Genomic DNA, 27,252 nt, shown 5'->3' with positions numbered 1-27,252 from the left:
CTTTCATTCTTAGTTTATACTTTCCACTTGGGGAGTTAACAACCAAGGCTGATGTTCACTAGCGGGAATCAGTCAGCCCTGTAAAGACATGACACAGATGTCCATGGTTCTGCTATCAATCACATCATTGTAATGTCTCAGAGGCAGTTTGAAGGAACTATTTTACATGTTGATTCCTTGTAAACAGACCTGGGTTCAAATACTATTTTAAATCATTTCAAATACTTTATCTGAGCTTGATTGATCTTGGCTGGTCCAATCAACCAATAGAATAGTTCCAAACCTTGCCAATCCGGCACTCCTGGAAGGCAAGAGCAAACGCTCAAGGTAGTTGAAAGATTTCAAGTAATATTTGAACCCAGGTCTGCTTGTGAACTCCTTGTAAAGTCCTGTGTGAAACTGTGAAATATCAAACACCTAAAGTAGTGGTTTTCCTGTGTGCTGGTTCTGAGGCCCCGGGCAGATGTTTCTCTCTGTTCCCAGACCAATAGTGAAGTGGACTCCGTGTCACAGTAACAAGGTGTTTGTTGCGAAGAAATTGGATTTCACCCACTGGTTATTTTATTTAGGTTGTGCTATTGTATTTGTTTTGAACAGTTTGAACCAAGTTAGTGTTTGAGCATCCACAGTCTCCATTGAGAGAGAGAGAGAGAGAGAGAGAGAGAGAGAGAGAGAGAGAGAGAGAGAGAGAGAGAGAGAGAGAGAGAGAGAGAGAGAGAGAGAGAGAGAGAGAGAGAGAGAGAGAGAGAGAGAGAGAGAGAGAGAGAGAGAGAGAGAGAGAGAGAGAGAGAGAGAGAGAGAGAGAGAGAGAGAGAGAGAGAGAGAGAGAGAGACTTCTTTTTCTATAACGTGTACATGCTATGTTTGGCACAGCTATACATTGATAATGTCCTTCTTTCCATCCATTCTTTTTGTTCCTGTTTTGTTTGTGGCCACGTGTGTGGGGCTGGCTGGAAGTGTCTCTCGTGGGCCTGCGCTGTGGAGGGGGAATGTACGGGGAGTTCAGTGACCTAATTGCATTCCAGAGAGGCTCATTTAAGTTGCTGTTCCAGGGGTTATTCTGGGCTGCCTACACAGGGGGTCGTAGGGAGAGAAGACCCTGGGACAGACCCTGGGATGGAGGTTTCATATGGGAGTCTCATCGCAGCCTACTACGCTCTCCCTCACCTCGGTCACAACTAGTCCACAAGAAACCTGTTAGAACTGGTTTGGCAAAGAGCTCAACACGAAAGTGTGTTTCCAGTTCCAACATCTTCTATTTTTGTTTTCATTTATCTGTAAAACCAGATGTCTTGTCTTGGGAGCTTAAACCTTGTCTCGGGAGCTTAAACCTTGTCTCGGGAATTGCCAGGGACCTCGCAATACGATATTATCACGATACATAGGTGCTGATACGATATGTATTGCGATTCTCACGATTGCAAGTCGATATTGCGATTTGATGTCCCGAACGAATTGTTCACAGTATCTGCTGCACAGAGACAAAAGATAGAATGAGAAAACTAGTTTTGATCAGTCAAAGTATTGAAAACATGTTGGCTCACTATTCTTTAAGGAAGACGGTGAACAAGCTATGGGATGGACCAGAGTTTGGCTCAAGTGCAGTCGACTAGCGCTAGCTAACAATAGCAAAAACAAAAAAAAGAATAACCATCCGATTAGCAAAAAAATAAATATAGATACAAATGTTCTCCTCTGCTCCTGACTGCATGTGCTGCCATTCAAGTCAGTGATGGCATAATGGGTGGACTGGCGGCCATTGTGAGTGTATCTATAGGGCCAAAGCAGGAAATAAAAGCAGGAAGTGTACCCATCAATATTTGTTGATTCAACTCATCTGACGTTACAAAAAATACATTCCATTACATGAGCCATATCAGTTTACGAGGGTGCGTACGTACATTTGCTCTGGCTATCTACTCCAATTTCAGAGCACTCTCATCTGAGTGAGGTGTTTTCTCATTTGTGTCTGGAAGTAGCTAGAAAGATAGCCAAAGTTAGCTTGGGTGCTTGACTACCATTGTGTGATCAGAACACTCTGATCAACCCTACTCCTCGGCCAGAGGGTCCACTCTGAGCACTCCGAGAGCAAAACACTCTGAATTTCCGAAACAGACAACCTGACAACGCTCTGAGTTTACCAACGCCCGGAGCGCACTCGGGCACTTCAGAGTGAGAGAGAGAAAGCACCCTACATCAGTTGAATGAACATTCTAAATGATTGCATCACAATACCAGGCAGCTATTGCGAGTGTACCCATGGGTTTACCATTCTAGATTACCATGGAAATGATTGCGTCACGATACCAGGGTGCTATTGCGAGTGTACCCATGGGTGTGCCATTAAAATGCCCACGGTTATCGGTTCCATGTCTGTTCTATTTATTCTAATTCTATGTGTGCTGCTGCTGCATTGTGGATGTCGTTGCAATGTCAACCAAAGGCTTGTTTGCTACAGCCCCTCGCTTGTTTCAGCAAGGAACAACAACGTTTCGTCACATTGCTAAGAGTCCATGTTACCGCAGTAACTGACTTAATTGCCCGGCCGTCCTTTCTTCAGTCAGCTGTTAGTTGATGCAATAATTTCCATGGTGATGTAGACATTTCACTCAAACAATGTGAGCTGATGTGGCCATAACAATGACCAAACAAATCAACTTAAAACAACGGCAGTGGATACTTGTTTGCCTGTATGTTGGGCTGTCTAATCCAAATGTGAGAAGGATCTGAAAAGAAGGGAAACACACTAAGGCTGCCCACTTATGAAAGACAGTCCCTTAAACCCTGCAGATGTGAGGTTGCAGTTAACTCCAGCGGGCCGTGTGTGTGTGTGTGTGTGTGTGTGTGTGTGTGTGTGTGTGTGTGTGTGCTTTCTTCTTCCACCCTCCCCCCACCACCCCTGTCTGTTTTTCTCACACCACTCGTCAACCACCAGCTGCTCCCCCAAAAAATGAAATAAATATATATATGTGTGTGTGTTCATGTGATTTAGGCAGTTTCTGCGGACTCTTAACATGATAAAACGTTGATGCTCCTTGCTAAAACAAGAAAGGTGTTGTAGCAAACTAGTCTTCAGTTGCCTTGGCAATTCCCCCCACAATGCAGCAGCATACATTGAAGTATAATTATTACAACAAACTTGGAAATTTGAATGGTAAAAAACAAAAACATATGTTTACATTTTATTTTCCTCCATAACTGTCAGTTGATCAGTTATGTTCATTGTGCCAGCCCGAATCACTACTTTCAATGTCAAGTCGCTGCTGTATCTCTCAATCTCTCTGGGTGGTTTAGCTCAGTAGTAGTTAGTCTCTGGTTAAGTTAGGTGGTCAACTCTGCATCTTTGTGCGGGAATGCTGTCATGAGTAGAGGTCACTCAGATTTATACAAATAGGGCGTTCCTGTGGGAGCAGCTAGGGCTAACGAGTGGTGTGAGAAAACAGACAGGGGGAGCACACACACACACACACACACACAGCCCTCTGGAGTTAACCATGCAGATGTGTGGGCCAGTCGGGGGACTGTTTTTCCACCAAGGGGACAGCCTTGGACTAGACAGCGCAACATACAGGCAACAAGTATACAGCACACTACACTCTTAGAAAAAAACGGTTCCAATAGGGTTATTGGGTTCTATGTAGAACCTTCTGTGGGAAGGGTTCTACATCAAACCCAAAAGGGTTCTACCTCGAATCAAAAAGGGTTCTTCAAATGGTTGTCCTTTAGGTTCTAGATTTCACCTTTTTTCTCTAAGAGTGTATTGTTGTTTTAAGTTGGTTTGTTTGGTAATTGGTATGGTTTCTTACAAGAATGTAGTAAAATTAAGAATTAAGGATATTTTTTTTTATCAATGAGCAAACTAGACAATGATTCCCTAAGCAAAATAGAAAAATGTGAGAACAACTCAAACAGATTCCAAAGTGTCCAGAACAATTCAATTTAAGGGGCTTTATTGGCATGGGAAACATATGTTTACATTGCCAAAACAAGTGAAATAGATCATAAACAAAAGGGAAATAAACAATAATGGGAAATATTACACTCACACACGTTCCAAAAGAATTAAGACTTTTCAATGTCATATTATGTCGATATACAGTGTTGTAATGATGTGCAAATGATGTACAAAAGGGAAAATAATAAATCAACATAAATATAGGTTGTATTTACAATGGTGTTTGTTCTTCACTGGTTGCCCTTTTCTTGTGGCAACAGGTCACAAATCTTGCTGCTGTGATGGCACACTGTGGTATTTCACCCAATAGATATGGGAGTTTATTAAAATTGGATTTGTCTTTCGATTTCTTTGTGGATCTGTAATCTGAGGGAAATATGTGCCTCTAATATGGTCATACATTTGGCAGAAGGTTAGGAAGTGCAGCTCAGTTTCCACCTCATTTTGAGGGCAGTGAGCACATAGCCTGTCTTCTCTTGAGAGTCAGGTCTGCCTTTGGTGGCCTTTCTCAATAGCAAGGCTATGTTCACTGAGTCTGTACTTAGTCAAAGATGTCCTTAATTTTTGGTCAGTCACAGTAGTCAGGTATTCTGCCACTGTACTCTCTGTTTAGAGCCAAAGCATTTATGCTCTGTTTTTTGTTAATTCTTTCCAATGTGTCAAGTAATTCTCTTTTTGTTTTCTTATGGTTTTGTTTTGTCTAATTGTGCTGCTGTCCTGGGGCTCTGTGGGGTCTGTTTGTGATTGTGAACAGAGCCCCAGGACCAGCTTGCTGGTTTATTTCTCTGTAGGTGATGGCTTTGTTATGGAAGGTTTGGGAATCGCTTCCTTTTAGGTGGTTGTAGAATTTAACAGCTCTTTTCTGGATTTTGATAATTAGCGGGCATCGACCATGCATTATTTGGTGTTTTACATTGTACACAGAGGATATATTTGCAGAATTCTGCATGCAGAGTCTCAATTTGGTGTTTGTCCCATTTTGTGAATTCTTGGTTGGTGAACGAACCCCAGACCTCATAACCGTAAAGGGCGATGGGTTCTATAACTGATTCAAGTGTTTTTAGCCAAAATCCTAATTGGTATGCCAAATTTTATGTTTCTTTTAATGGCTTAGAAGGCCCTTCTTGCCTTGACTGTCAGATTGTTCACAGCTTTGTGGAAGTTACCTGTGGTGCTGATGTTTAGGCCGAGGTATGTATAGTTTTTTTTGTGCGCTCTAGGGCAACGGTGTCTAGATGGAATTTTGTATTTGTGGTCCTGGGAACTGGACCTTTTTTGGAACACCATTATTTTTTGTCTTACTGAGATTTACTGTCAGGGCACAGGTCTGACAGAATCTGTGCAGAAGATCTAGGTGCTGCTGTAGGCCCCCCTTGGTTGGGGACAGAAGCACCAGATCATCAGCAAACGGTAGACATTTGACTTCAGATTCTAGCAGGGGGAGGCCGGGTGCTGCAGAACAACTGGTTTTGTTGTTGTTGAAAACCCCTCTCTCCTTTCGTTGACCATGCGGTCACCCCAGCAGCATGGCCCACTCTGAAATCTAACATGACATTGTTGACCCGAAACACCTGCTCTGGTCCCCGTACCCTCCTACAGCCCTCGTACACACACCCAAGCAGTGGGTCCTTTTCATTTGTAAGACCCTTCTCACATAAATAGAGAGACCCCCCCCCCCTCTCCTCTTCCACCCACCACCCTCCTCCCACCTCACTCTCAAGGGTCTCGAGACAACCAGAGAGAGAAAGAGAGAGGGGGGAGAGAGAGAGAGAGAATCCCTCCATTGTTTTGTCTCTGCTGACACATTCATGGTGGGTTTCTGTTGGGGCTGTGGCTGGGGTTGGGTGGGGGGTATGGTTGGGGTGAGTATAGGGGACGGAGAATGGGGGGGGAGACAATGGACGCCGTGAGCCCCCCGCTGGTCTCCCTGTCTGTGAGCGTGACCTGCTTTGACAGTCCCAGGCCTAGGCCCAGCCAGTCCACAGGGTGCTGGGCTGTGGGACTTCTCTGCTGCCCTCCAACCAAACACTAAATGGGCCTGTCCCACCCACACACAGTGCAGGGCTCACAAATGCATGCATACACTCGCACACACACACACACACACACACACACACACACACACACAGCAGGACTGGGACTACACTAGAACGCAAAGCCTCATTATTGTCATTCAAGCTAGTACATTCAGCTATATAAACAGGGAGCATGACAAGAAAAGTTAAACAACAAAGTAAGCTACAGAAAATCAAATTGATTCGATTTGTGTTTGTATGCTACAGGCGACACCAATTGGTCATTCATACATGTACATTAACATGCACTCCATACATACATACAAAAGTCCTCAGATACCATAACTCCACTGTCTAAAAAGTTGCATGCAGAAGTAATAGCCTGTGCTTTCCCTGTCTTCTTGTCGTTATTTATCCCTCTCTTCTTCTCGTTCTCTGGTTCTCTCCATCACACGGCTTACAGCAGGGCTCTTTGTCTGCATGCCGGGAATGGGGAGGCGAAGCACAGTTTGTTCATAATGGATTATTGATTGGTCTGAGAATCTGCTGGCTTGGGGTTGATGGAGGGAGAGGCGAGGTGACGGAGGCTCTGTCCACACCACTGCTGTCCTGCCCTGAGCACTGAATGTGTCCACTTTATGAGCCCCTGTCTCTATAACGTGTGTGTGTGTGCGTGCGTGTGTGATTTTAAAGAGTTCTCTGTGTTTAATGCCCAAAGCACACATGTGACTGACTGTGAAGCTCTCAGTATGTACCAGTCGCTTTCAAAGCTTACTCTCTCTCTCTCTGTATGGAGCAGTGTTAAAATCTCACAGTGTGCATGGACCTCATAGAAATCTGTGTGGATAACTTTTGTAAAAGCACCCCTCTGTTTGGCAATGACATTTTTGTGTGCGTGTGCAGGCATGTGCGCGTGCGTGTGTCTGCGTGTTTTGTGCATTTGTTCACGCACGCGCGTGTGTGTGTGTGTGTGTGTGTGTGTGTGTGTGTGTGTGTGTGTGTGTGTGTGTGTGAATAAGCAGACCACTTTTCATTTTCTATCCGTATGTGTTCTTCTTAAATGCTGTGCTCTGTGTCTGAATGAGGCTACAACAGACAGCAGGGCTGACGATGCCCCACACTGAAATGGCCCTGAGCCATTTGTTTTAATAAAGCGTATAGTGGTTTGGAAGGAGTGTGTTTTTTAACGGCCATATCACTCCACCTCCTTCCTCTGTGTTTGGAGATGTGTGTGTTGCACATCTCCGTCTCTCTTCACGGTGTTTGCTGTGATTGAGAGCCCTCCCTCTGGCTGACGGTGTCGTCCATCACAACGACGAGAGTGCAGCTACAGCCCTCCGCTCTCCTCACCCTCTTGCCCTCCTTCCTCGCCTCTCTCCCTGCCTGACACACAGAAGAATGTGCTGCAAGACCAGCTCCAGATGTCTCAAGATCCTCCCTGAGATCTGAGATGGAAATAGGCCTCCTTTCTTTGAAGGGCTCCGGATCGATGGGGGGAAAAAAATAGGAGCGGATTTCCTCGTTTCGCACAGCAGCTAGACCTTCAGCTGCCTGAGTTCAACATTTTTGCGGGGGGAAATGTGTTTTTGTCTTCCTCCCCACTAACAGCCCCTTTTTATCTCAGCTGGGAAGGTTTATGTGGGTTTTAAACTCATGGTACGACATGTTAAAAGTGCATCGGTATATCTGACACATTTATAGAGCTATTATAGAGCTACGGTATAATAGACTTAGCCCTTCTCAAACCATGCATCTGTATCAAGGTTGGGATCAACGCTAGCAAGATGGAGTGGGCTACATGACAGCCAAGGCATTCAATTCAAGGTTGGGCTTATCATAGGCTATGAGGAGCTTTTTGGGTCAGCGGGGTGGGGGGGAATGAGGGTGGGGGGAATGGGGGTGGACATGTTGAAATCGAGTCTTTGACAAGAAACCCGTGGTGGGTGTAGTTTTTTGCATTACTCAACACTCATCACAGAAGTCCTAATAATGAATGGTAACATTGTTCCTCTGGACACACGCGCACACACACACAAAATCTTATACAGCTAACCTTGTGGAGACACACAATTTAGTCCCATTCAAAACCCTATTTTCCCTAACCCCTAAACCTAACCCTAACCTATACTCTTACCCTAACCTTAACCCAAAAACCTAACCCTAGCTTCTAACCCTTAACCTAATTCTAACCCTAACACTAATTCTTACCTTAACCCTAAACCCCCTAGAAATAGCATTTGACCTTGTGGGGATGAACAAAATGTCCTCAGTTGGTCAAATTCTTGTTTGTTTACTATTCTTGTGAGGACTTTTGGTCCCCACAAGAATAGTTAAACACGTCCACAGAGACACACATACACACTATTATCCAATTTGTCATTTTTTTTCTTACTTTGTGTTGAGAGGGAAGCACATTGTTTCTCCTTCAGCTAGGCTAATCTCATTACAGTTTAATTTGGACATGTGACCGTCTGGTGGATGACAGGCTTAATGCTCGCTGAAAACTTACCCAATCAGCAAACCCCATTTAATAACAAATAAGATCATTATCCTCTTTTTTTTAAACACTTAAACAGGAAGAAATAAACCAGGAAGTATTAAAGGGTCAATCTGCAGTTCGAACAATAACAAAGTGAACACCCCACCACTGATTTGGTAAACAGCTGAGGAATGGGGCTGGAGAAATAGTAACCACTCTCAGACTAAATGGGGAAAGAGACAGATAGGAGGGATATTAAGGAAGAAAAAGTGGGAGAATGAAGATCTGTTCAGATCTAGGTGTTTACTTGTCGGTCCTTTCCAGCAATGTGAATTCCTTATGGGCAATTCTAAGGTATTGACGCTTTGACTTTAAAACGGATGCCAAACAAAAACCATTGATTTCAAAGTACAACTCTATGCACAAGGAATACTTTTAACAATTGCTACAGAAAATTCAACAAAAACTCATTTATTGGAAGAACTGTGCAGATGCAAACTTGTGTAACAGAGTTGGGGTAAAATCTCCCTCGGGTTTTTATGTGACCATGTTTTTTCCAAAAGCTCTGTTAAATATCTGCCCCGAATTAAAATTCAAAGATGTCTGCAGAGAGAGTGGGGTGTCAGCTATGACATGGTACCTTGAATTTGAAAAAAAAAAACTTGGTTATTGAACTACAGTAACTGAAGTGGATATACACCCGGTAACGGAATTACGGTAACGGAATTACATGACCTGTACTGCACAGAAATGCATAGTTATGTATCTGAATCTCATTCTCCTCATGTTTCACAAGTTTGGACATCACAGCGCAGCACAGCAGAGCACAGTAGAGTGCAGTGCAGTTCAAAACAGCACAGCAGGGTAGTAGAGTAGAATAGATTAGAGTAGGGTAGAGTAATGCAGGGTTGAGTTCAGTAAAGTGCAGTAGAGTTCCGTACAATACAGTAAAGTGTAGTTCTCGTATAAAAAGAAGAATACTCCAAACTTGTCAATCATACGTCTATAATAGGTTCGGATTTGGTCCAGTCCCGTCTGTCTGTGGACGTTAACATCAACTCCAGTGGGGACTGACCACATTTCAACTACTTTTCAATGTCCATGCACGTCCAGTGCTTAGTGGGTGAGAACGCTGGTTACATTAAATGGAAAGAGAGGTGCCTTGTGGGTAGGTGTCAGTAAGTGCTGGGAGAGGTGACATTAACTGGAGAGAGAGGCTGAGAGAGAGAGAGGGGTTGTTATCAACTGAACATAACAGTGTGCCAGTGGAAGGGAGGACAGAGAGCTAGTTTGTGACTGACTACTCTGATTTCCCGTTGTAGCCAATTCAGTTGCGGTAATTTCGTTACTGATTTTGGGTAATTTCGTTACCAATTTGGTAAAGGAATTATGAGTTTGAATCACTTAATACTTCATAAGCCAATGGAAATGCCCTTATGTAATTAGCTTAAGGCTTGTTTTAGTGTGATTTAGTCAAGTTTATAGTCTCTTAGTTTTTTTTGTGATTGCTAATATATTTTCTTTGAGGCTCAATGCTTTGCCAGTAAAATCATTCTGTCTTAGACTTGACTTTAATCAAATCAAAGTGTATTGGTTGCGAACACAGATTTGTAGATGTTGTCGCAGGTGCAGCCAAATTCTTACGTTGCACTAATATCTAGCAATACAATAACAGTCCACACATAATCCAAAAAGTTAAAAAAGGATAACAAGAAATATCAGAACACTGAGCGCACAAAACATTAGGTACACCTGCTCTTTCCATGACATAGTGACAAGGTGAATTCAGGTGAAAGTGATGATCCATTATTCATGTCACCTTTTTTAAATCCACTTCAATCAGTGTAGATGAAGAGGCGGAGACAAGTTAAGGGAAGCATTTAAAGCCCTGAGACAATTCTGACATGCTTTGTTGGTTTGTGCCATTCAGTGTGAATAGGCGAGGCAAAATATTGAAGTGCCTTTGAACGGGGTATGGAAGCCGGCGCTAGGCACACCGGTTTGTATCAAGAAGTGCAACACTCGGAACAGTTTCCCGTGTGTATCAAGAATGGTCCACCATCCAAAGGACATCCAGACAACTTGACACAACTGTGGGAAGCATTGGAGTCAACATGGGCCAGCATCCCTGTGGAAGACTTTCAACACCTTGTAGAGTCCACGCCCCAACGGATTTAGGTTGCTCTGAGGGCAAAAGGGTGCAACTCAATAATAGGTGTTCCTAATGTTTTATACACTCAGAGTATATAAATGGTGTGTATAGACAGTGTGGACAGGATATGAATATAAAAGTTGTGTACAGCTCTAGGTATATAGAATAAGCCATGACTACAATACAGTATATCCGTATAAAGTTAGTAAAAACAGTATGTAAACATTATTTAAGTGTCCAGTGTTCAATGGCTGTGTACATAGGGCCGCAGTCTCTTAAGGGGGAGGGTAGAGTGCTTTGATGCACCTGTACTGTTTCACTTATTTAACAGTGAGTGTTTAGCATTTTAGGCTGTGCCTGGCATTCAGACCTTGAATCTTTCAGTAATCCTCAATGAAACATACTGTCTTCAGCACCTTCGAGAACACCACCACTAGCGCTTCATTTTTTTTGGGGGGGGGGGAGATAGAGGTGAAACCAAAGTCTTCAACCGGTTTTAACTTTAAGCGGCTTATGTTTGTAACATGTGGACCAGTGAAATCTTGCGTCTGAGATATTCTCTCTCTGATACAAGTACAATGGGCTTTCCTCAATACGTATCGCATTCATGCCTGACTTGCTGTTGACATATTGCTCAATCCGTATGATGTCCATGTGCAGCAGATGAGAACTGCTTTGTGATAACTTGCACAGGCACAGTTAAACTGACATATGGTGTTGTACTCTCCCCGTGTTAAAGCAACACCATTTACTCACTGTGATGGCTGTGTGTGTGTGTGTGTGTGTGTGTGTGTGTGTGTGTGCGATTTGAGAGCCCGTCATTTCCCACCTCATCCTCGATTATACACTTATAACGATAGTCAGTCACTCAGCCCGGTGAGCTATGAGCTGTGGATGATGTAATAACCTGTAATCATGCTGTCAATCATCCTTCCTCATAACTCCAACTCACTCCTCTATCATTCTCCCTTTCTATATATGTATTATTCCTTTTAGTCTCTTCTGGTATCTTTTCAAATTGAAATGAATCTGAATACAGTAAAGGGGATTTCCCAGGTAAAAAAGTTCAGATTAATTGGTGCCTTTGTCCTTTGTTGGTATGTGTCCTGCACTTCAATTGGGCTTTTGTTGAGTCCACATTCAGAATTGTGGAACTTGCAACAGTGAGATTGAGACATGAGAGAGAGTGTAAAGCAACTCATAAATGATCTCTCTCTCTCTCTCTCTCACTCTCTTTACTCTGGAAGAGTAGAAAGAGCCACTTCCTGTTGTGTGCTTAAGATCCCTGCCATGTGATAGTGTCAGTTGAAGCGGGCGTGGGGAATATGGTGGCTAGGCTCAGGCTGCTGGCGCTGATCCTGCTGATGTGAATGAACGTTGCACTGCGGTGCGATTGTGTGCAAAGTGTCGACTCAGCTGGAGTGGCGTCAGTGGCAGCGCCATGCACAATCACACACAGTGTGGCCCTCTCGGTCTGACACTTCAACAGACCTACATATGATATCACCCCAAACACACGCTACTTACATAGAAACGTATGCACGTGCGGCATGCTCTGACACATACCTGGAGTAATGAATATGCAAATGTGTAACGGATCACTGTGGGTGAAGTGGCATGCTTTGGCTATGCTTACGCTGTCTCTTTGTTCTCTCTCTTGCTCTCTCTCTCTCTCTCGCTCTCTCTCTCTCTCTCTCTCTCTCTCTCCTTTTCTGTATTGCCAAAATAACTATGTTGATTATTGACAATTCAATAAGATATAAAAGACATTTAGAAACATTTATCAGAATTAGTGAGTACTCAATTTCATTTGATCTCTCTCTCTCTCTCTCTCTCTCTCTCTCTCTCTCTCAGGGTGAGGACCTGCACAGGCTGTGCAGAGAGCTCACAGAGAGTGATGCAACCTGGAAGCTGCTGATATGCTGAAAAATAAAGCCAAAGAAAGGCCAGCCAGTGAACTGAACAGGAGAGGAGACATGGAGTAACAGTGTCAGCCAGAGATAGAGCTTGTTAATGTGTTGCCATATACCATGACTGATTCCTTCTGACACAGTGTACGGTACCCAGAGATGTACGACTCCCGATAGTGCTGTGTAAGCTATTTTACAAAGGGCCGTATAGCAGGTACAGAGACATTGACAGTGTTGGATTCACTGACTGTCAGGGCATGGATGAAGACAGATAGATGGCATACTGAAGATAGATGGCAAAAGACTGTTGAACACGGGCTAAATAACACTGGATGCACCCTTACAGTTGGCAGTGGATGAGCACAGACAGATAGCATTGGGATTGGCTGATACAGACGGAGAACGCTAGAGCTAGATGAGCTACTGCAGATAGCAGTGCAGATCCACTGTTAGCGAGCTAGCGCAGGCAGGGAGTGGGAGTGGGAGGCTTAGCACCATGAACCCCAGAGAGAGCGGAGGAGGAGGAGTGGAGGCCATGGAGACTCAGGCGGGAGGGCTGGAGGTGGGGGAGGAGGGAGGCCAAGCCAGCCACGGAGGAGATGGAGAAGAGGGGGAAGAAGACAAGGCCTCAGCCTACGACTGCAACGTGTGTGGCCGCAGCTTCCCCTTCCAGAGCTCTCTGTCGCAGCACATGCGGCGCCACACAGGCGCACGTCCCTACAAGTGCCCCTACTGCGACCACCGCGCCTCCCAGAAGGGCAACCTCAAGGTCCACATCCGCAGCCACAAGCTGCGCACGCTCACTAGCCACCACCCCGAGGAGGAGGAGGGGCCAGAGGAGGAAGAGGACGGGTCAGTTGAAGTGGGTGTGTCTGAGGGCCTGGACGGTGGAACCAGTCCGACGAAGAGCAGCTCGGCCTGTAACAGGGTCGTCAACGGAGACGCTAACACAGAAGAGGGCATAGGGAAGACGGCGGTGAGGAGCGTCAAAAGGGAGAAGTCGAGCTCTGAGCAGCGGCCATATTGCTGCCGTCTGTGCGGGTACCAGACCCAGCGCGAGGACCAACTCCTCAGTCACATCGAGAAGGTCCACATCACAGCCGACATGGAGGACGAGACTAACCCAGTGAGTCAGGAGGCAGTGGCAACAGAGGGAGAAGCAGGGACTCAGGTCACTGATGGGGCCTTCCCCTGTGAGACGTGTGGCCAGGTGTTCACACAGGCCTGGTTCCTTAAGTCCCACATGAAGAAACACGCAGGCCTCCTTGAGCATTGTTGTCGGGTGTGCGGCCGCCGCTTCAGGGAAGCCTGGTTCCTCAAGAGCCACATGAAGACCCACAATGGCTCCAAGGCCTCCGGCCGGGGGAAACCCAAGGCAGACTCCCAAGAGGCCGCGGCCACCATCAACGACGTGGCCCAAGACCCAGAGACCAATGTGACCTCCACAAGCCTTTACCAGGTTTGCTCCAAGTGTGGAAACCTGTTCCATGACCGAGAGAGTCTGAAGGCCCACGAGAAGAACCACAGCCAGGCTAAGCAGCTGACACAGGGCCAGAGAAGACCTAGCGATAACGGGGACTCTCTCGGTGCCAAAAGGTGCCTCTTGGACTACCTCAGCCTCCGGCCAGCTGTCGAAGAAAAACCCCAGGAAGAGAAGAGGCGCTTAGGCCAGAGGATCCCCGAGCTGGACCCAGTTTGTAGCTACCAGGCCTGGCAGCTGGCTACGCGGGGCAGGGTTCTTGAGCCTGTGGAGGCATACAGTATAAAGGCAGGTGGAGAAGGGGATGACGTCCTGGCTGGAGGGACCGTGGTGTACGAGAAGGAGAGCAGCCACTACATCCTGGAGGGCCAGCAGAGGGAGCGACGTTCAGGGAGACGCAGCAGCACCAGCGGGGGAGGGGGTAGTAGCCACCACACGTCCCCTGGGGAGCACACTCCCGAGAGCCTGAGCGACTCAGAGTACCGTCCCTCCTCCCGACAGGGCCGACGTTCCTCCTCTTCCCAGCAGAGTCAGTCCAAGTCCACCGAGTGCTTCGAGTGCGGAAAGGTGTTCCGCAGCCGCCACCAGATGATTGTGCACCAGCGGGTCCACCAGAGGCGAGACGGGGGCAGGGGTTCCGGGTCCGGAGGGGACAACAGGGCAGGGCAAGGAGGGGACCGCTGGGGATCCACCAGTGATCCCGAATCAGGCTCCCCTAGCAGGCCCAGCACCCCAGGGTACGGGAACTCACCACCAGCCTCCACCCTGGGAGAGGACGCCCCTGAGATGGGCACCGCCAACGCAGTCCCACTGACAGGTTAGTGAACATACCTCAACTGTTATTTAAGTAGTTACTGACCCTAATTTAAGCCCTCTGTCGTGTGACCGTAGTTGGATTAGTGAGGGGGGAATTGTGCAATATTTGAGAGGAAATAGAATGTGAACAAACCCTTTCTCTGACAACAGCAAGATATTTAGCTCTGTTCTCAACAGATCCAAGAGATAAGCTTCAATGTAAGGACTATGTTAAGCATGCTGTAGGAGCTCATTCCTTTTCAAGCTCTTTCAAGGCCCCTGTTCCTGACAGTCTCCCATTAGCAAACATCTGTTGGTGAGATCCCTATCATTGTGATTCCATCTCGTCAACTCAGCCCCACATGGAGTGGGGACATGAGCCACCCTGTGGCGATAGTCGGAACTGCTCAGGATCTGTTTTTGAGTGTGCTTTACATAAACAAGATGATCGACTGTATCATGTCAGGTCATTATATTCTCATTTGTGTTCAAGCCACTGTTGAAAACAACAAGACGGTTGACAAAAGCAGACCAAGATGAAAAGTCAGTGGGTGGTTTGATGAAAGCTTATGCTTTGAAAGTGCCTTTACAATGGAGATGGAATTTTTGGAATGCCTATCATTTCTTCACCCCTTTGAGCAATAAACACTGGGAACAAATAATGATAAACATATAGATCTTGGTTGATTTAAGATTCAAGATGGCTTGGTATGTATGTTCTTCAGTAGGGTACAGACAGGTATTTGAGTGGGTGTCAGTGTTGGCACTAACTTGTTGAAAATATGTCTCTGCTTATCATGTTTTCATACACAGTTAAGAATCAGAGCTTACTCTTTCACTCTCTTCCCCGGCGGTTTAGAATGTCAGAAATAGAAGTAGCTTTTCTTCGTGCTGGAGCAGTGTGCTATTTCAGCTTTTCCTGTCTCAGGAAACCCCCCTTTTATCTGTGTGAATATGTTTTTTTCTCTCCTTTTTCTTTTCTGTTTTTACATTAAAAGAAATCTGTCCTTTTTCTCCCCTCTCAGCTTTCAACACGAGTGTTTAAAAATGGAGCAGAGAGAAATAGAGAAATAGCACGCAACTTCACTAGACTTAAAGAAAGAAAAGAGAACGTTTTTTGTTCGCCGTACTGTCCACACGCAAGAAAAAAAGAAAACACCTTTTCATGTCTGTTGTGAACTTCCTGTTTTGTCATTCATGTACTAAATCCTCAGACAGGAACATTTACTTAGTCAGTTAGTATGCAGAGAATGGATCTTACTTATCATGTCCCTTAGGCTACTGCACATAACATCCTATGTATGAGAACATTAAGAATATTAACTCGTACAGTCAGAGCCATGGGTTCCTGGTTTCAGAACTGTTAGTGCAGTATAGACAACTCAACATGTTTGTCATCACAATGACCATAGGAGTTGGCAAGACAGCACCAACAGATCTGGGACCAGGCTAATGAGAGATTGAGGAGATTTTAAGATCACAGCAATGGATTCTGAGTGAGCATGTTTTTTTTCCTCCCTCATTGCAGTTTGTTTAAAACAGAACTCAGGGTCATGTTCATTAGGTTACACAATGAAATACATTCTTAAATGTTCTACAACTGAAAATGAGCATTTCTTATTGGACAAGGACAGGTAGTCCCTCCCTGTTTCAGTCAGTATTTTTCCCATTTGATGCCAAATGAACAGGACGCAGGCCGTGGCAGTGATGGCCACATTTTTACATTTTAGTAATTTAGCAGATGCTCTTATCCAGAGCAACTTACAGTTAGTGCATTCATCTTAAGATCGCTAGGTGGGACAACCACATATCACATAGTAAGTACATTTTTCTTCAATAAAATAGCTATCAGCAAAGTCCGAGCTAGCTACTACAAATACCTAGGTGTCTGGTTAGACTGTAAACTCTCCTTCCAGACCCACATCAAACATCTCCAATCCAAAGTTAAATCTAGAATTGGCTTCCTATTTTGCAACAAAGCATCCTTCTCTCATGCTGCCAAACATACCCTTGTAAAACTGACCATCCTACCAATCCTCGACTTCGGCGATGTCATTTACAAAATAGCCTCCAATACCCTACTCAACAAATTGGAGGCAGTCTATCACAGTGCCATCCGTTTTGTCACCAAAGCCCCATATACTCCCCACCATTGCGACCTGTACGCTCTCATTGGCTGGCCCTCGCTTCATACTCGTCGCCAAACCCACTGGCTCCATGTCATCTACAAGTAAGGGGGGAAAAAAGTTCACAAAACCTTTTTTTATGTGGGGGGGGGTGCTAGGAGAGGGGAGTGCTCTGGGATTATTTAAGATACTCTTTGAAGAGGTAGGTTTTCAGATGTTTTTGGGAAGATGGGCAGGGACTCTGCTGTCCTAGTGGGAGGGTCAAGGGACCTGAGGTGGCAGAATGGAGTGCTCGGGTTGGAGGTGTAAGGTTTGAGTACAGCCTGAAGGTAGAGAGGGGCAGTTCCTCTTGCTGCTCTGTAGGCAAGTACCATGGTCTTGTAGTGGATGCAAGCTTCGACAAGAAGCCAGTGGAGTGTGCAGAAGAGCGGAGTGACACGGGAAAACTTGGTAAGTTTGAACACCAGGCGGCAAAATTCTGGATACGATTCAGGGGTTTGAAAGCGCAAGCAGGGTCCTAGCCAACAGCATAGTCCAGACAGAAGATGACAAGTGCCTGGATTAGGACCTGCACCACTTCCCGTGTGAGGTAGGGTCGTCCTCTACGGATGTTGTAGAGTATGAACCTGCAGGAGCGAGTCACTGCTTTGACGTTTCCAGAGAACGACAGGGTGTTGTCCAGGGTCTTGCTAAGGTTCTTTATATTCTCGGGGCGGGGGTCACCGTGGAGTTGTCAACTGTGATGGAGAGGTCTTGGAGCGGGAAGGCCTTCCCCGGGAGGAAGAGCAGCCACACCTTGTCGATGTTGAGCTTGAGGTGGTGGGCTGACATCCAAGCTAAGATATCTGCCAGGCACGCAGTGATGCGTTTTGCCACCTGGGTGTCAGAAGGGGGGAAGGATAAAAGTAGTTGAGTAGTTGAATGATAGGAGAGACCATGAGAGGATATGATGGAGCCGAGTGACTTGGTATATAGAGAGAAGAGGGCCTAGCACCAAGCCCTGGGGGACACCAGTAGTGAGAGTACTTGCAGATACAGATCCTCTCCACGTCACCTGGTAGGAGCAGCTTGCCAGGTAAGATGCAATCCAAGCGTGTGTAGAGCCTGAGACACCCAGCCCTAAGAGGGTGGAGAGGAGGATCTGATGGTTCAGTGTTGAAGGCAGTGGATAGATCTTGGAGGATGAGAACAGAGGAGAGAGAGTCAGCATTGGCAGTGCGGAGAGTCTCTGTGACACAGAGAAGAGCAGTCTCGGTTGAGTGAACCGTCGTAAAGTCTGACTGGTTATTGTCAAGACGATCGTTCTGAGATAGATGGTGAGAGAGTTGGTTAGAGACAGCACACTCAAGTGTTTTGGAAAGAAAAGAAAGAAGGGATACTGTTCTGTAGTTTTTGATGTCAGAGGAGTGTTGATTTCTTGAGGAGGGGAGTGACTTGGGCCCTTTTGAAGTCAGAGGGGACGCAACCAGTGGTCAGGCATGAGTTGATGAGGGAAGTGAGGAATGGTAGAAGGCCTCCAGAGATGATCTAGAGGAGGGGATGGGGTCAAGTGGGCAGGTTGTTGGGCAGCCGGACCTCACTAGTTGCAGGGTTTCATCTGGAGAGAGGGGGAAGAACGCAGTCAAGGCATAGGGTAGTTCTGTGTGACCACTGGATAGGCTGAGTGAATGAGAAGCGGATGACGTCAGTCTTCTTTTCAAAGTGGTTGACAAAGTCATCTGCAGAGAGGGAGGAGAGAGGGGGAGGGGGTGGAGGATTAAGTAGGGAGGAGAAGGTGGAAAGAGCTACCTCAGATCCCCTGTCAGACAGTCAGGTAACAGGGCCTGGTAGGGCGTCCTCTGCCCTATCTATACCCTCTATGTTCCACTGGCTAGTTACCTAATCCCCGCTGACGCCATCCAGCCACCCTGATGCCTCTCCTGCTCCCCCACGTCTCAGGGATTTGTTATTTATAGAGACACTACTAATGGACACACATACTCTCAGAGGACACACACACCTAGCATGCACCAGCAGCATTCCACCCTGCATCCCACTGATGACTTGCCTCTGAAGCTGAGCAGGGTTGTACCTGGCTGGGAGACCAGATGCTGCTGGAAGTGGTGTTGGAGGGCCAGTAGGAGCCACTCTTTCTGGTCTAAAACAAAAAGTCGCCCACTGCCCCAGGGCAGTGATTGGGGACATTGCTCTATGTTGGGTGCTGTCTTTCAGATGGGATGTTAAACGGGTGTTCTGACTCTCTGTGGTCACTAAGGATCCCATGGCACGTATCATAAGAGTAGGGGTGTCAACCCCAGTGTCCTGGCTAAATTCCCAATCTGGCACTCATACCATCATGGCCACCTAATTTTCCCCAGCTTCCAATATTGGCTCATTCATCCCATTCCTCTGCTCAGTAACTCTTCCCCAGGTTGTTGCTGTAAATGAGAATGTATCGTGAGTCAACATACCTGGTCAAATAACCATCAAATAAATGCATGTGCACACACAAACACATGCACACTCCCAGAATTCACTTGAGTGTACTGACACAGGTGATCTGGTTGGAAGGTGAGCAAAGGCCTAGATTCAATCAGATCAAGTGTTAACCGGCGATAACCGCATAGCTGATGTTTTGGAGGTGTCGGAGGTGGAACCACCTTGGAGCTGTCAAATGTGACCATTGTCACGAAGCCACACCAGTCCCACTCGCAATAGAAGTTCACAGCGAGACAGTTGTATAGAAATAATGAGGCTCAAAATGAAAATCATTAAACAAAATAATAAGGATTTAAATCAGCCTAATGAGGGTGTAGATTACATCTCACATTCCAGTTAACAAGGCTGCATGGCTGCAAGATTTCTCTGAATGCGACTCCGTGCAACCAATGGCCATGTCCGGTTTAGGTATACCGTGAGCCTCTTGTGGATTTGACAGCTCTTACGCCGTTCCAACTCAGACACCGTCAAAACATCAGATAGGCGGATGTTGCTTAAAGTGGATTGGATCGAATCCATGGAGGTGAGGTGACAGAGACGGTATCTCAAGGCCTTGTTTTTAACCTATTTACTATCTACAGTACATACTGTACAGGAGAACATGATCATTTTCAGGCCGTTACCTGTGAAGTGTGGATCGGCTTTCTAAATGGCTGAGTAATGTACGTTTAGAATGTTTGTATGGCTACTGTAGGCGCTGGATATCTAGTCTCCTAGTCCCACCCAATTGTTAGCCTCTTGCGACAGACTGGCGAGCGCAAGGAAGATTTGGTTTCTGGGTTCCAGGATCACCTATATGTCTGCAGCACATGTAGAGGAGAGGAGCTACAGTGTCAGTCTCGATTGCCTTCACTGCTGAGTGGGAGGGAGGGAGGGAGCAAGGGAGGGAGGGAGGGAGCAAGCGAAGGAGGGAGGGAGCAAGCGAAGGAGCGAGGGAGGAGTGCAGTTAACGGAGGATATCCCAGCCAGTGTTTGTTTATGTCAAATGGATGTTATCCCCCCCCTCGTGGTTTCCCCTTGGCAGCAAAGCAGGTTTTGGCACCGACAGCTCTATGGGAACCAGGTTCTTTCCCCTTCTCAAACACAGACATGCACACCACCTACTGGTACTGACTTATGTGATGGTACATTTTTCCTCAGTCAAGAAGCCAACTATGTATGACTGAGATATGTGGTTGTCTCACCTAGCTATCTTGAGATGAACGCACTAACTATAAGTAGCTCTGGATAAGAGCGTCTGCTAAATGACTAAAATGTCAAATGCAAAAAACACACACATACACACACAGGGATTAGCCTCTAGCTCAACCCTGGCTGGGTGTTAGCCACTGCAGTATGTGGACAATAGGGAAGCCAAATGAAAAGCAGATGGCAGTGGCATGTTCTAATTACGAAGTGTGTGTGTGTGTGCGTCCATTTGTTTCGGTGGGCAAGGGAGTTCTTGTACATCAGAAGGCACTGGCACATCCTTCTTAATTAAAGGGGGCAATCTGGAGTTGCTACATCCATTTTTGTAATGATAATTGAAGGATGTGTGCCCATTAGATTCTTGAAGGATATAACTTATAAATGCCCCATGAGCTTAGTTCAACTCCGGTACCCCAGCATAACCCAAAATATAAGCTTGCTTGACTCTGTTTGTAAAGAAAATAAACTTAAATACACACTATAGCGTCAAAACATGGTTAAAACTATCATTTTGATGTCCTGCATGGTCAGTCCTTGCATCCATTGCTCTGTCTATGAATTTGAGAGTGGTTGCATATCTCCAGTCCCATCTCCGGGGGCGAGGAGCACGCGTTGTTATTGTTTCAACTGCTGATTGCCGCCTGAAGGGGCCTCAGGAAGTATTACTGAACATTTGTGTGTGTTTGTGTTTCTTCCTGTAAGAGGGAGAGAGAGTGAGAGGTGGTGGATCAATGCTCTGGAGTAGTGTGGGTGTGTGAGTGTTTTTGTATTCATGTTTGTGTGTGACAGATTGTGGGGTTCTGTTTATGTGTGTTCAGGGGGGGACTCTGTGTATATGCCACCGTGTGGTGAACATTGACTACTGCACTCTACAAACCAGTAGAAATATATACACTGAACTAAAATTTAAACGCAACATGCAACAATTTCAACGATTTCACTTGAGTTACAGTTCAGATAAGGAAATCAGCCAATTGAAATAGACCCTAATCTCTGTATTTTACATGACTGAGAATACAGATATGCATCTGTTGATCACAAATAACTTTAAAAAGTAGGGGCGTGGATCAGAAAACCAGTCAGTATCTGGTGTGACCACCATTTTGCCTCATGCAGCGTGACCTCTCCAGCGTGCCAGGGCCATCGAAGGTGAGCATTTGCCCACTGAAGTAGGTTGCGACGCCGAACTGCAGTCAGGTCAAGACCCTGGTAAGGATGACGAGCACGCAGATGAGTTTCCCTGAGATGGTTTCTGGCAGTTTGAGCAGAAATTCTTTGGTTGTGCAAACCCTCAATTTCATCTGGGTGACCTCGTGCTCCAATTGGTTTTGAGAAGGAGGCAAGGAGAGGGGACGTGAGGTATCAATTCAGATTCTCTCCATATATTCTTACTGTTTGGTATTTAGGCCAACACTGCCACCAATTGGTCATGAGGAAGCACATTTTTTAACTAGGCAAGTCAGTTAAGAACAAATTCTTATTTTCAATGACAGCCAAGGAACAATGGGTTAACTGCCTGTTCAGGGGCAGAACGACAGATTTGTACCTTGTCAGCTCGGGGAATTGAACTTGCAACCTTCCGGTTACTAGTCCAACGCTCTAATCACAAAGCTACCCTGCCACTCTACGTTTTGCTTTTCACAATTTATGAAAGAATGGATAACGCAAGTCTTGCCGCTATAGACTCTGCTCCTTCAGTGTAGCTCACTGCCCAAGCAAAGCGTCAACATGTAAAATGACCTGCAAGCAGTGAGCGCTGTAAGCTATAACCCCCGCCCCCCCAGCAGGAAACACAGAACCTAACAGGTGGCGGCTGGGGTGGTGGTGGGAGCAAAAGAAGCAAAAGCATACTAGCAGTAGCAGCAAGTGGTAGCAGGATATGTGAGTAGAACTGGTCAGCTTAAATAGACCGCCAAATAAGGAAGGCGTGATTGTTCCTGGCATCTAATTGGTGCAATCGCTGAGGCAGGCTCTCGGGTTCTGGCTTCGCTTTATTCATTTTTTTTTGAGGGGGGGTGGTGTATCTGTACTCAACTTTTCCTTTTGATCCACTACATTCCTAAGGAAAATATGTACTCTCTACTCATACCGTACATTTTCCCTGACATCCAAAATGCTCGTCACGTTTTGAGTGCTCAGGCGGGGGAGCGATATGGTCCAATTCGCGCACCTATCAATATAACGTTTTGACATCCCTACTACCTCTGATCTGGACGGACTCACTAAACACAACCGCTGGATTTATTACGATAAACATTAGCTGCTGCCCAGGCAGCCTGTCCTCTTCCTGGCGTCCAAACAGGAATAACGCAACAGATGGCAACAAAAAATATTGTCTACATCATTAATATAACAACACATCACACGGGACATTGTGCGCTATACAAATGTACACTGCTCCACCATCACACATTTACAATGTACAACGGTGTGTCTCTTTGTGCCACAAGGTGCTGTTTTATATGTTTTTAAAAATCGGATTTTATTGCTAGCTTGAGCTACCTGATGTGAAAGAGTTCGTTGTAGTCATGGCTCTATTAGCTACTGTTTGTAATAATGCCTGAGTGTTGGAGTGTGCCCCTGGCTGTCCGTAAGAACATGTAAATAAAATATCTTTGTGCCATCTGGTTTGCTTAATAAAATATAAAGAATTTGATGCATTTACTTTTTACTCAAAATGTATTACTTTTTCCACAAGATACTTTGACTTTTACTCAAGTAATATTATTCTGGATGACTTTCACTTTTACCTTATTTATAGAAAATGACTCAAGTATCTTTACTTTTACTCAGGTATGACAATTGAGTGCTTTTCCCACAACTTGTTGAATGTTTCAGAGAAGTGACCAAACAATCTCTGTTCTGTTTTGCCTTCCACAGATGAGAAGCCTTACGTCTGCAGCCTGTGTGACTTTGTCAGCACAGAGTCCTCTGCCTTCCTGTCCCATCTACGTCTCCAGCACACCAGTGACGGCCGACCTATTCCCGACCCCAGCTCCAGCTCTGAGAGAGGCACCCCGAGTAGCTTCCCCAAGCTGAAGAGGGCTCTCCTCCACGGGCTTGCTCAATCCTCTGCCCCCCACCCTTACCTCTCTGCCCGACCGTCGAGAGACAGATGCACCGCCGAGAGCAGTTCACCCACTGACTCTCACCGTGTTGCTCCTCTAGACCTGTGTGTGAGGGCTGAGGGCCACAGGGGCCCGGCCTCCTCAGCTCTTCAGCAGAAGGGCCTGCCCAGTCATAAGTGCTCCTACTGCTCCCACTCCACCCACTACCTGGAGGTGCTGTGGATGCACCAGACTGTTGCCCATCGCATCAACAGCAGCGCCCTGGCCCCCAAATGGGCCCTCCTGAAGAATGGCTTCAAGGGCCCCCGAGAGGGCTCGTCCTCCAGGAGACGCACGGGCCCTCCTCCCGCTCTGGATGGGAGGGAGTGTCCCCCATTGCCCCCTGTGGTGCGCACCCCCCGCACACGCCCCCCATCGTTGAATGGGGGCCAGAAGAAAGACAGCAGGGACAGGGCAGCCAGTCAACCCAGCACCTCTTCCTCCTCTGCCTCAGGCCCCCAGAGTGTGCGGCCTCCCAGGGCAGGCAGCAGCAGACAGAGAGGCGAGGCTGTGCCAGATCAGGGCCAGCGCTCTCGCTCCAACTCTAGGCCCAGGGTGGAGATCTACCCACGGGGAGGCTGCTCGACCGGCTCCCTGGAGAAGAGCACTGCAGCCAGGGCTCCCCAGCGACCCTCAGCCCCTAGCCCCAGTGTCGGAGGAACCACCAGGCTGGTGGAAAGGTACATGTTGCCTCGGGAAGGCCTGGGATTCATGCTGTCCAGCAAACATGGCCTTGCAGAGTACAGCAGAGCCAGGAGCTCGCCTCAGCCCCAGCCCAAGCCCAAGCCCAGGAGCTCCCAGTTCCACACCCAGTCTCACCCGCAGTCCCAGGGCAGACCCAGGGCAGAGCGCCCAGCCCACAACACCACCACGGCAGGCCAGGGCTATGGAGCCTCCCACTCCCAGACACATGGGAGGGCCGTCCAGGTATCCTCCACCTCCTCCTCCTCCTCCTCCTCAGCCCAGCGTGCAGAGGTGAAACAGGAGGAGGCACGGGGGGTGGAGACACCAGAGCTGCCCATGGACATCCTCAGCTTCCTGAAGAGCTGCAACTCCAATGACCTGGCGACACTCTACCACCGCTGGGGCGCCGCCAACCCCCTACTGGACCCCACAGGTAAGAGCCAGGGCAGAGCTGTCAAACAACCGTAGGTCTTTAAATAGATAGGAAAGTATGTTTAGCGAACTGGGGGAAGGGAACGTCCACTCATTGTTTGCCACTCTGACAAGATATCTTTAATGACTGTAAAGTCACCCTCTGGTATAAAAGTCACCCTTTTCACAAACACTACTATAATATTCAGATATGTTTCTAGTCGGTGTTTTGTGAGTAGCCTGTCAGTGCTGTGATGAGAAGGGGAGACAGTCAGAAGGGCAGTAGGGATGATGATAAACACGCCTCGGGATCATGTGTTTAGAGGAAAGGCCAGATGCCAGGAGATGTTGAGCAGCCCTTTTTTGGCTCGCTGATTGACAGCTCATATCACGTGTGGTGGGCTGGCGTCACTGGACTGGATCTACCAGAGGGACTGGCCCCTGAGGTGGTCAGTACGAACACATAGGCTCAGTTGTACGCACGCACACGCACGCACGCCTACACACACACACACCATCTGGCAGAAGATGATTGATAGACAGGACGACTGGCCAGACTGACAGGGGCATAAATAACGAAAGGGAGATGCATTAAAGTAGCTGTGTGTGTGTGTGTGTGTGCTGGCCGTGTCAGAGTGTGTGTGTGTGTGTACGAGCACAAGAGGTACTTTATATTGTAAAAAAGCTGTATCTGGGGCAGTGTGTGTTCTATATGTAGGGAGATGTGGCGGCTGGTGGGAGGAGCTATAGGAGGACGGGCTCGTTGTAATGGCAGCAATGGAATGGTATGAAACACATCAAACATATGGGAACCACATATTTGAATCCGCTCCATTGATTCCATTCTATTACAATGAGCCAGTCCTCCTTATAGCTCCTCCCACCAGCCTCCGCTGGTAGGGAGTGATGTTATAACAGTGAAAGATGTGGCAGGACCTTCGTGGGTCTCTGTTCTGCAAGGCATATCTCCACTCTCCCGTTGACCTGTCGCAACTGTTTGGATCAGGGCTCCGGCTGATGATACTCTCACAGGTGGGGGGAGAGATAGAGGGGGAGACAGAGAGATAAAAAAAGAGAGAGAGATATGTAAAAAGAGAGAAAGAAAGAGAGCTACAGATATATATAAAAAGAGAGAGAGAGCGAGCGAGAGAAGGGCAGGGAGAGAGAGAAAGAGAGGGAGAAAGATTGAAAGAGAGAGGCAAAGAGCGAGAGACGTGACATAATAATTAACCCAGCAGCAGCTGCTTTAGAAATGGTGATTACCAAAACATCCTATATTTCCCCCGTATTCTGCTGCTACTTTCCTAAGGTCAAGTGGGCCTCTGCTTAAGACACCCAGCTGCCAGGCTTCTATTCCTCCCCATGTTCCAGAGAGAGAAAACAGCCTGGGAGGCAGACGTATGACATCGCTGTCACCCGTCCAGGCCGATACCGTCACGCTCCGCCTTAGCCCTTTGAGTCAGATGCTATAAAGTGACCTTTTTTGAGAAAGCCAGGATGTGTGTGTGTTGTGTGTGTGTGTGTGTGTGGCGAGGGGGGGGGGTGTATGTGTGCATTAGTGTGTTTAGTCCAGCTCACTTGTCTTTCATTAGTGCCTCGGCGAGAGAGAGAGAGGCTTGTGAGTCTGGCTGGATGTTTCCAGGGGCCAGGCAGGGTTAGGCCTGCCAGAGACACTCTCAGTCACCTCCACTCCCCTGTCACCCATACCACCAGCGGGCACCACGAGCCCAGGTACATGCCAAGGCAGGGCTGGGAACTTACTCCCTCACTCACTGCACACACCCCCGGGGCTTTTTGGCTGGTAGGGGAAGAGGTCATAGGAGGGGTTTGGTAGTGGCGGTGGTGGGGAGGAAAGGGAGTTATGTGACGATGGATGGACCAAGTTGGTCTCTCTCGTCTTCCTGCTGTCTCCCTGCATCCTGCATCACCGGATGACACGTCAAAGATCTTTTATATTCCCCTTCTGCACATGTACACGTACAAATAAACAGAACACACACTCTCTCTCTCTCTCTCTCTCTCAAACACACACCTGACATATGATGACACGCGGGCTGGTCGGCGGAGCGGGCACATCACAGCCGGGGCGTTTTAATTGGCTGTAATTTATGCGGCGGCCGTGTAGCTGTGTGTGTCTGCCTGTCAGAGCCTGAGATGATGCTGTGTGACAGCTGCAGTCCAACCCCTGGAGCTAGCCTCCCATAATGACACATTAGACATACTAATGATGCTTCCCTCTCTATACTCTACTCTTCTCTACTAGAGTTGAGGCTAGCTCTCTCCAGCCAGAGACGAGAGACTAGTCTGACCATGTCTGTCGGTGGCCCTGTGTTCCATTCATTTACATCCATCCATCCAATCAATCCATCAATCAATTACTTCAATGTATTTCCAAAGTCCCTTTTACATCAGTAGATGTCACGAAGTGCTTACACAGAAACCCAGCCTGAAACGCCAAAGAGCAAGCAATGC

At 47.0% G+C, this 27,252-nt stretch overlaps 1 protein-coding gene across 4 annotated transcripts in view; it reads left to right on the top strand.

Moving 5' to 3' along the window:
• LOC112246628 (zinc finger protein 516-like) overlaps nt 1-27,252 on the top strand; it is a 54,188-nt gene that overhangs the window by 20,446 nt on the left and 6,490 nt on the right. For all 4 annotated transcript variants that reach the window (XM_024415090.2, XM_042313280.1, XM_024415089.2 and 1 more), the window contains exons 2-3: nt 12,456-14,808; nt 23,459-24,802. In XM_024415090.2, the coding sequence (XP_024270858.1) occupies nt 13,008-14,808; nt 23,459-24,802 (3,145 nt within the window). In that variant the 5' untranslated portion in view covers nt 12,456-13,007. The remainder of the gene's footprint in view (nt 1-12,455; nt 14,809-23,458; nt 24,803-27,252) is intronic.

The sequence above is a fragment of the Oncorhynchus tshawytscha genome, linkage group LG03 (assembly GCF_018296145.1).
Source record: "Oncorhynchus tshawytscha isolate Ot180627B linkage group LG03, Otsh_v2.0, whole genome shotgun sequence".
Taxonomy (NCBI): Eukaryota; Metazoa; Chordata; class Actinopteri; order Salmoniformes; family Salmonidae; genus Oncorhynchus; species Oncorhynchus tshawytscha.
This window is presented reverse-complemented; position numbering and strand designations above follow the sequence as displayed.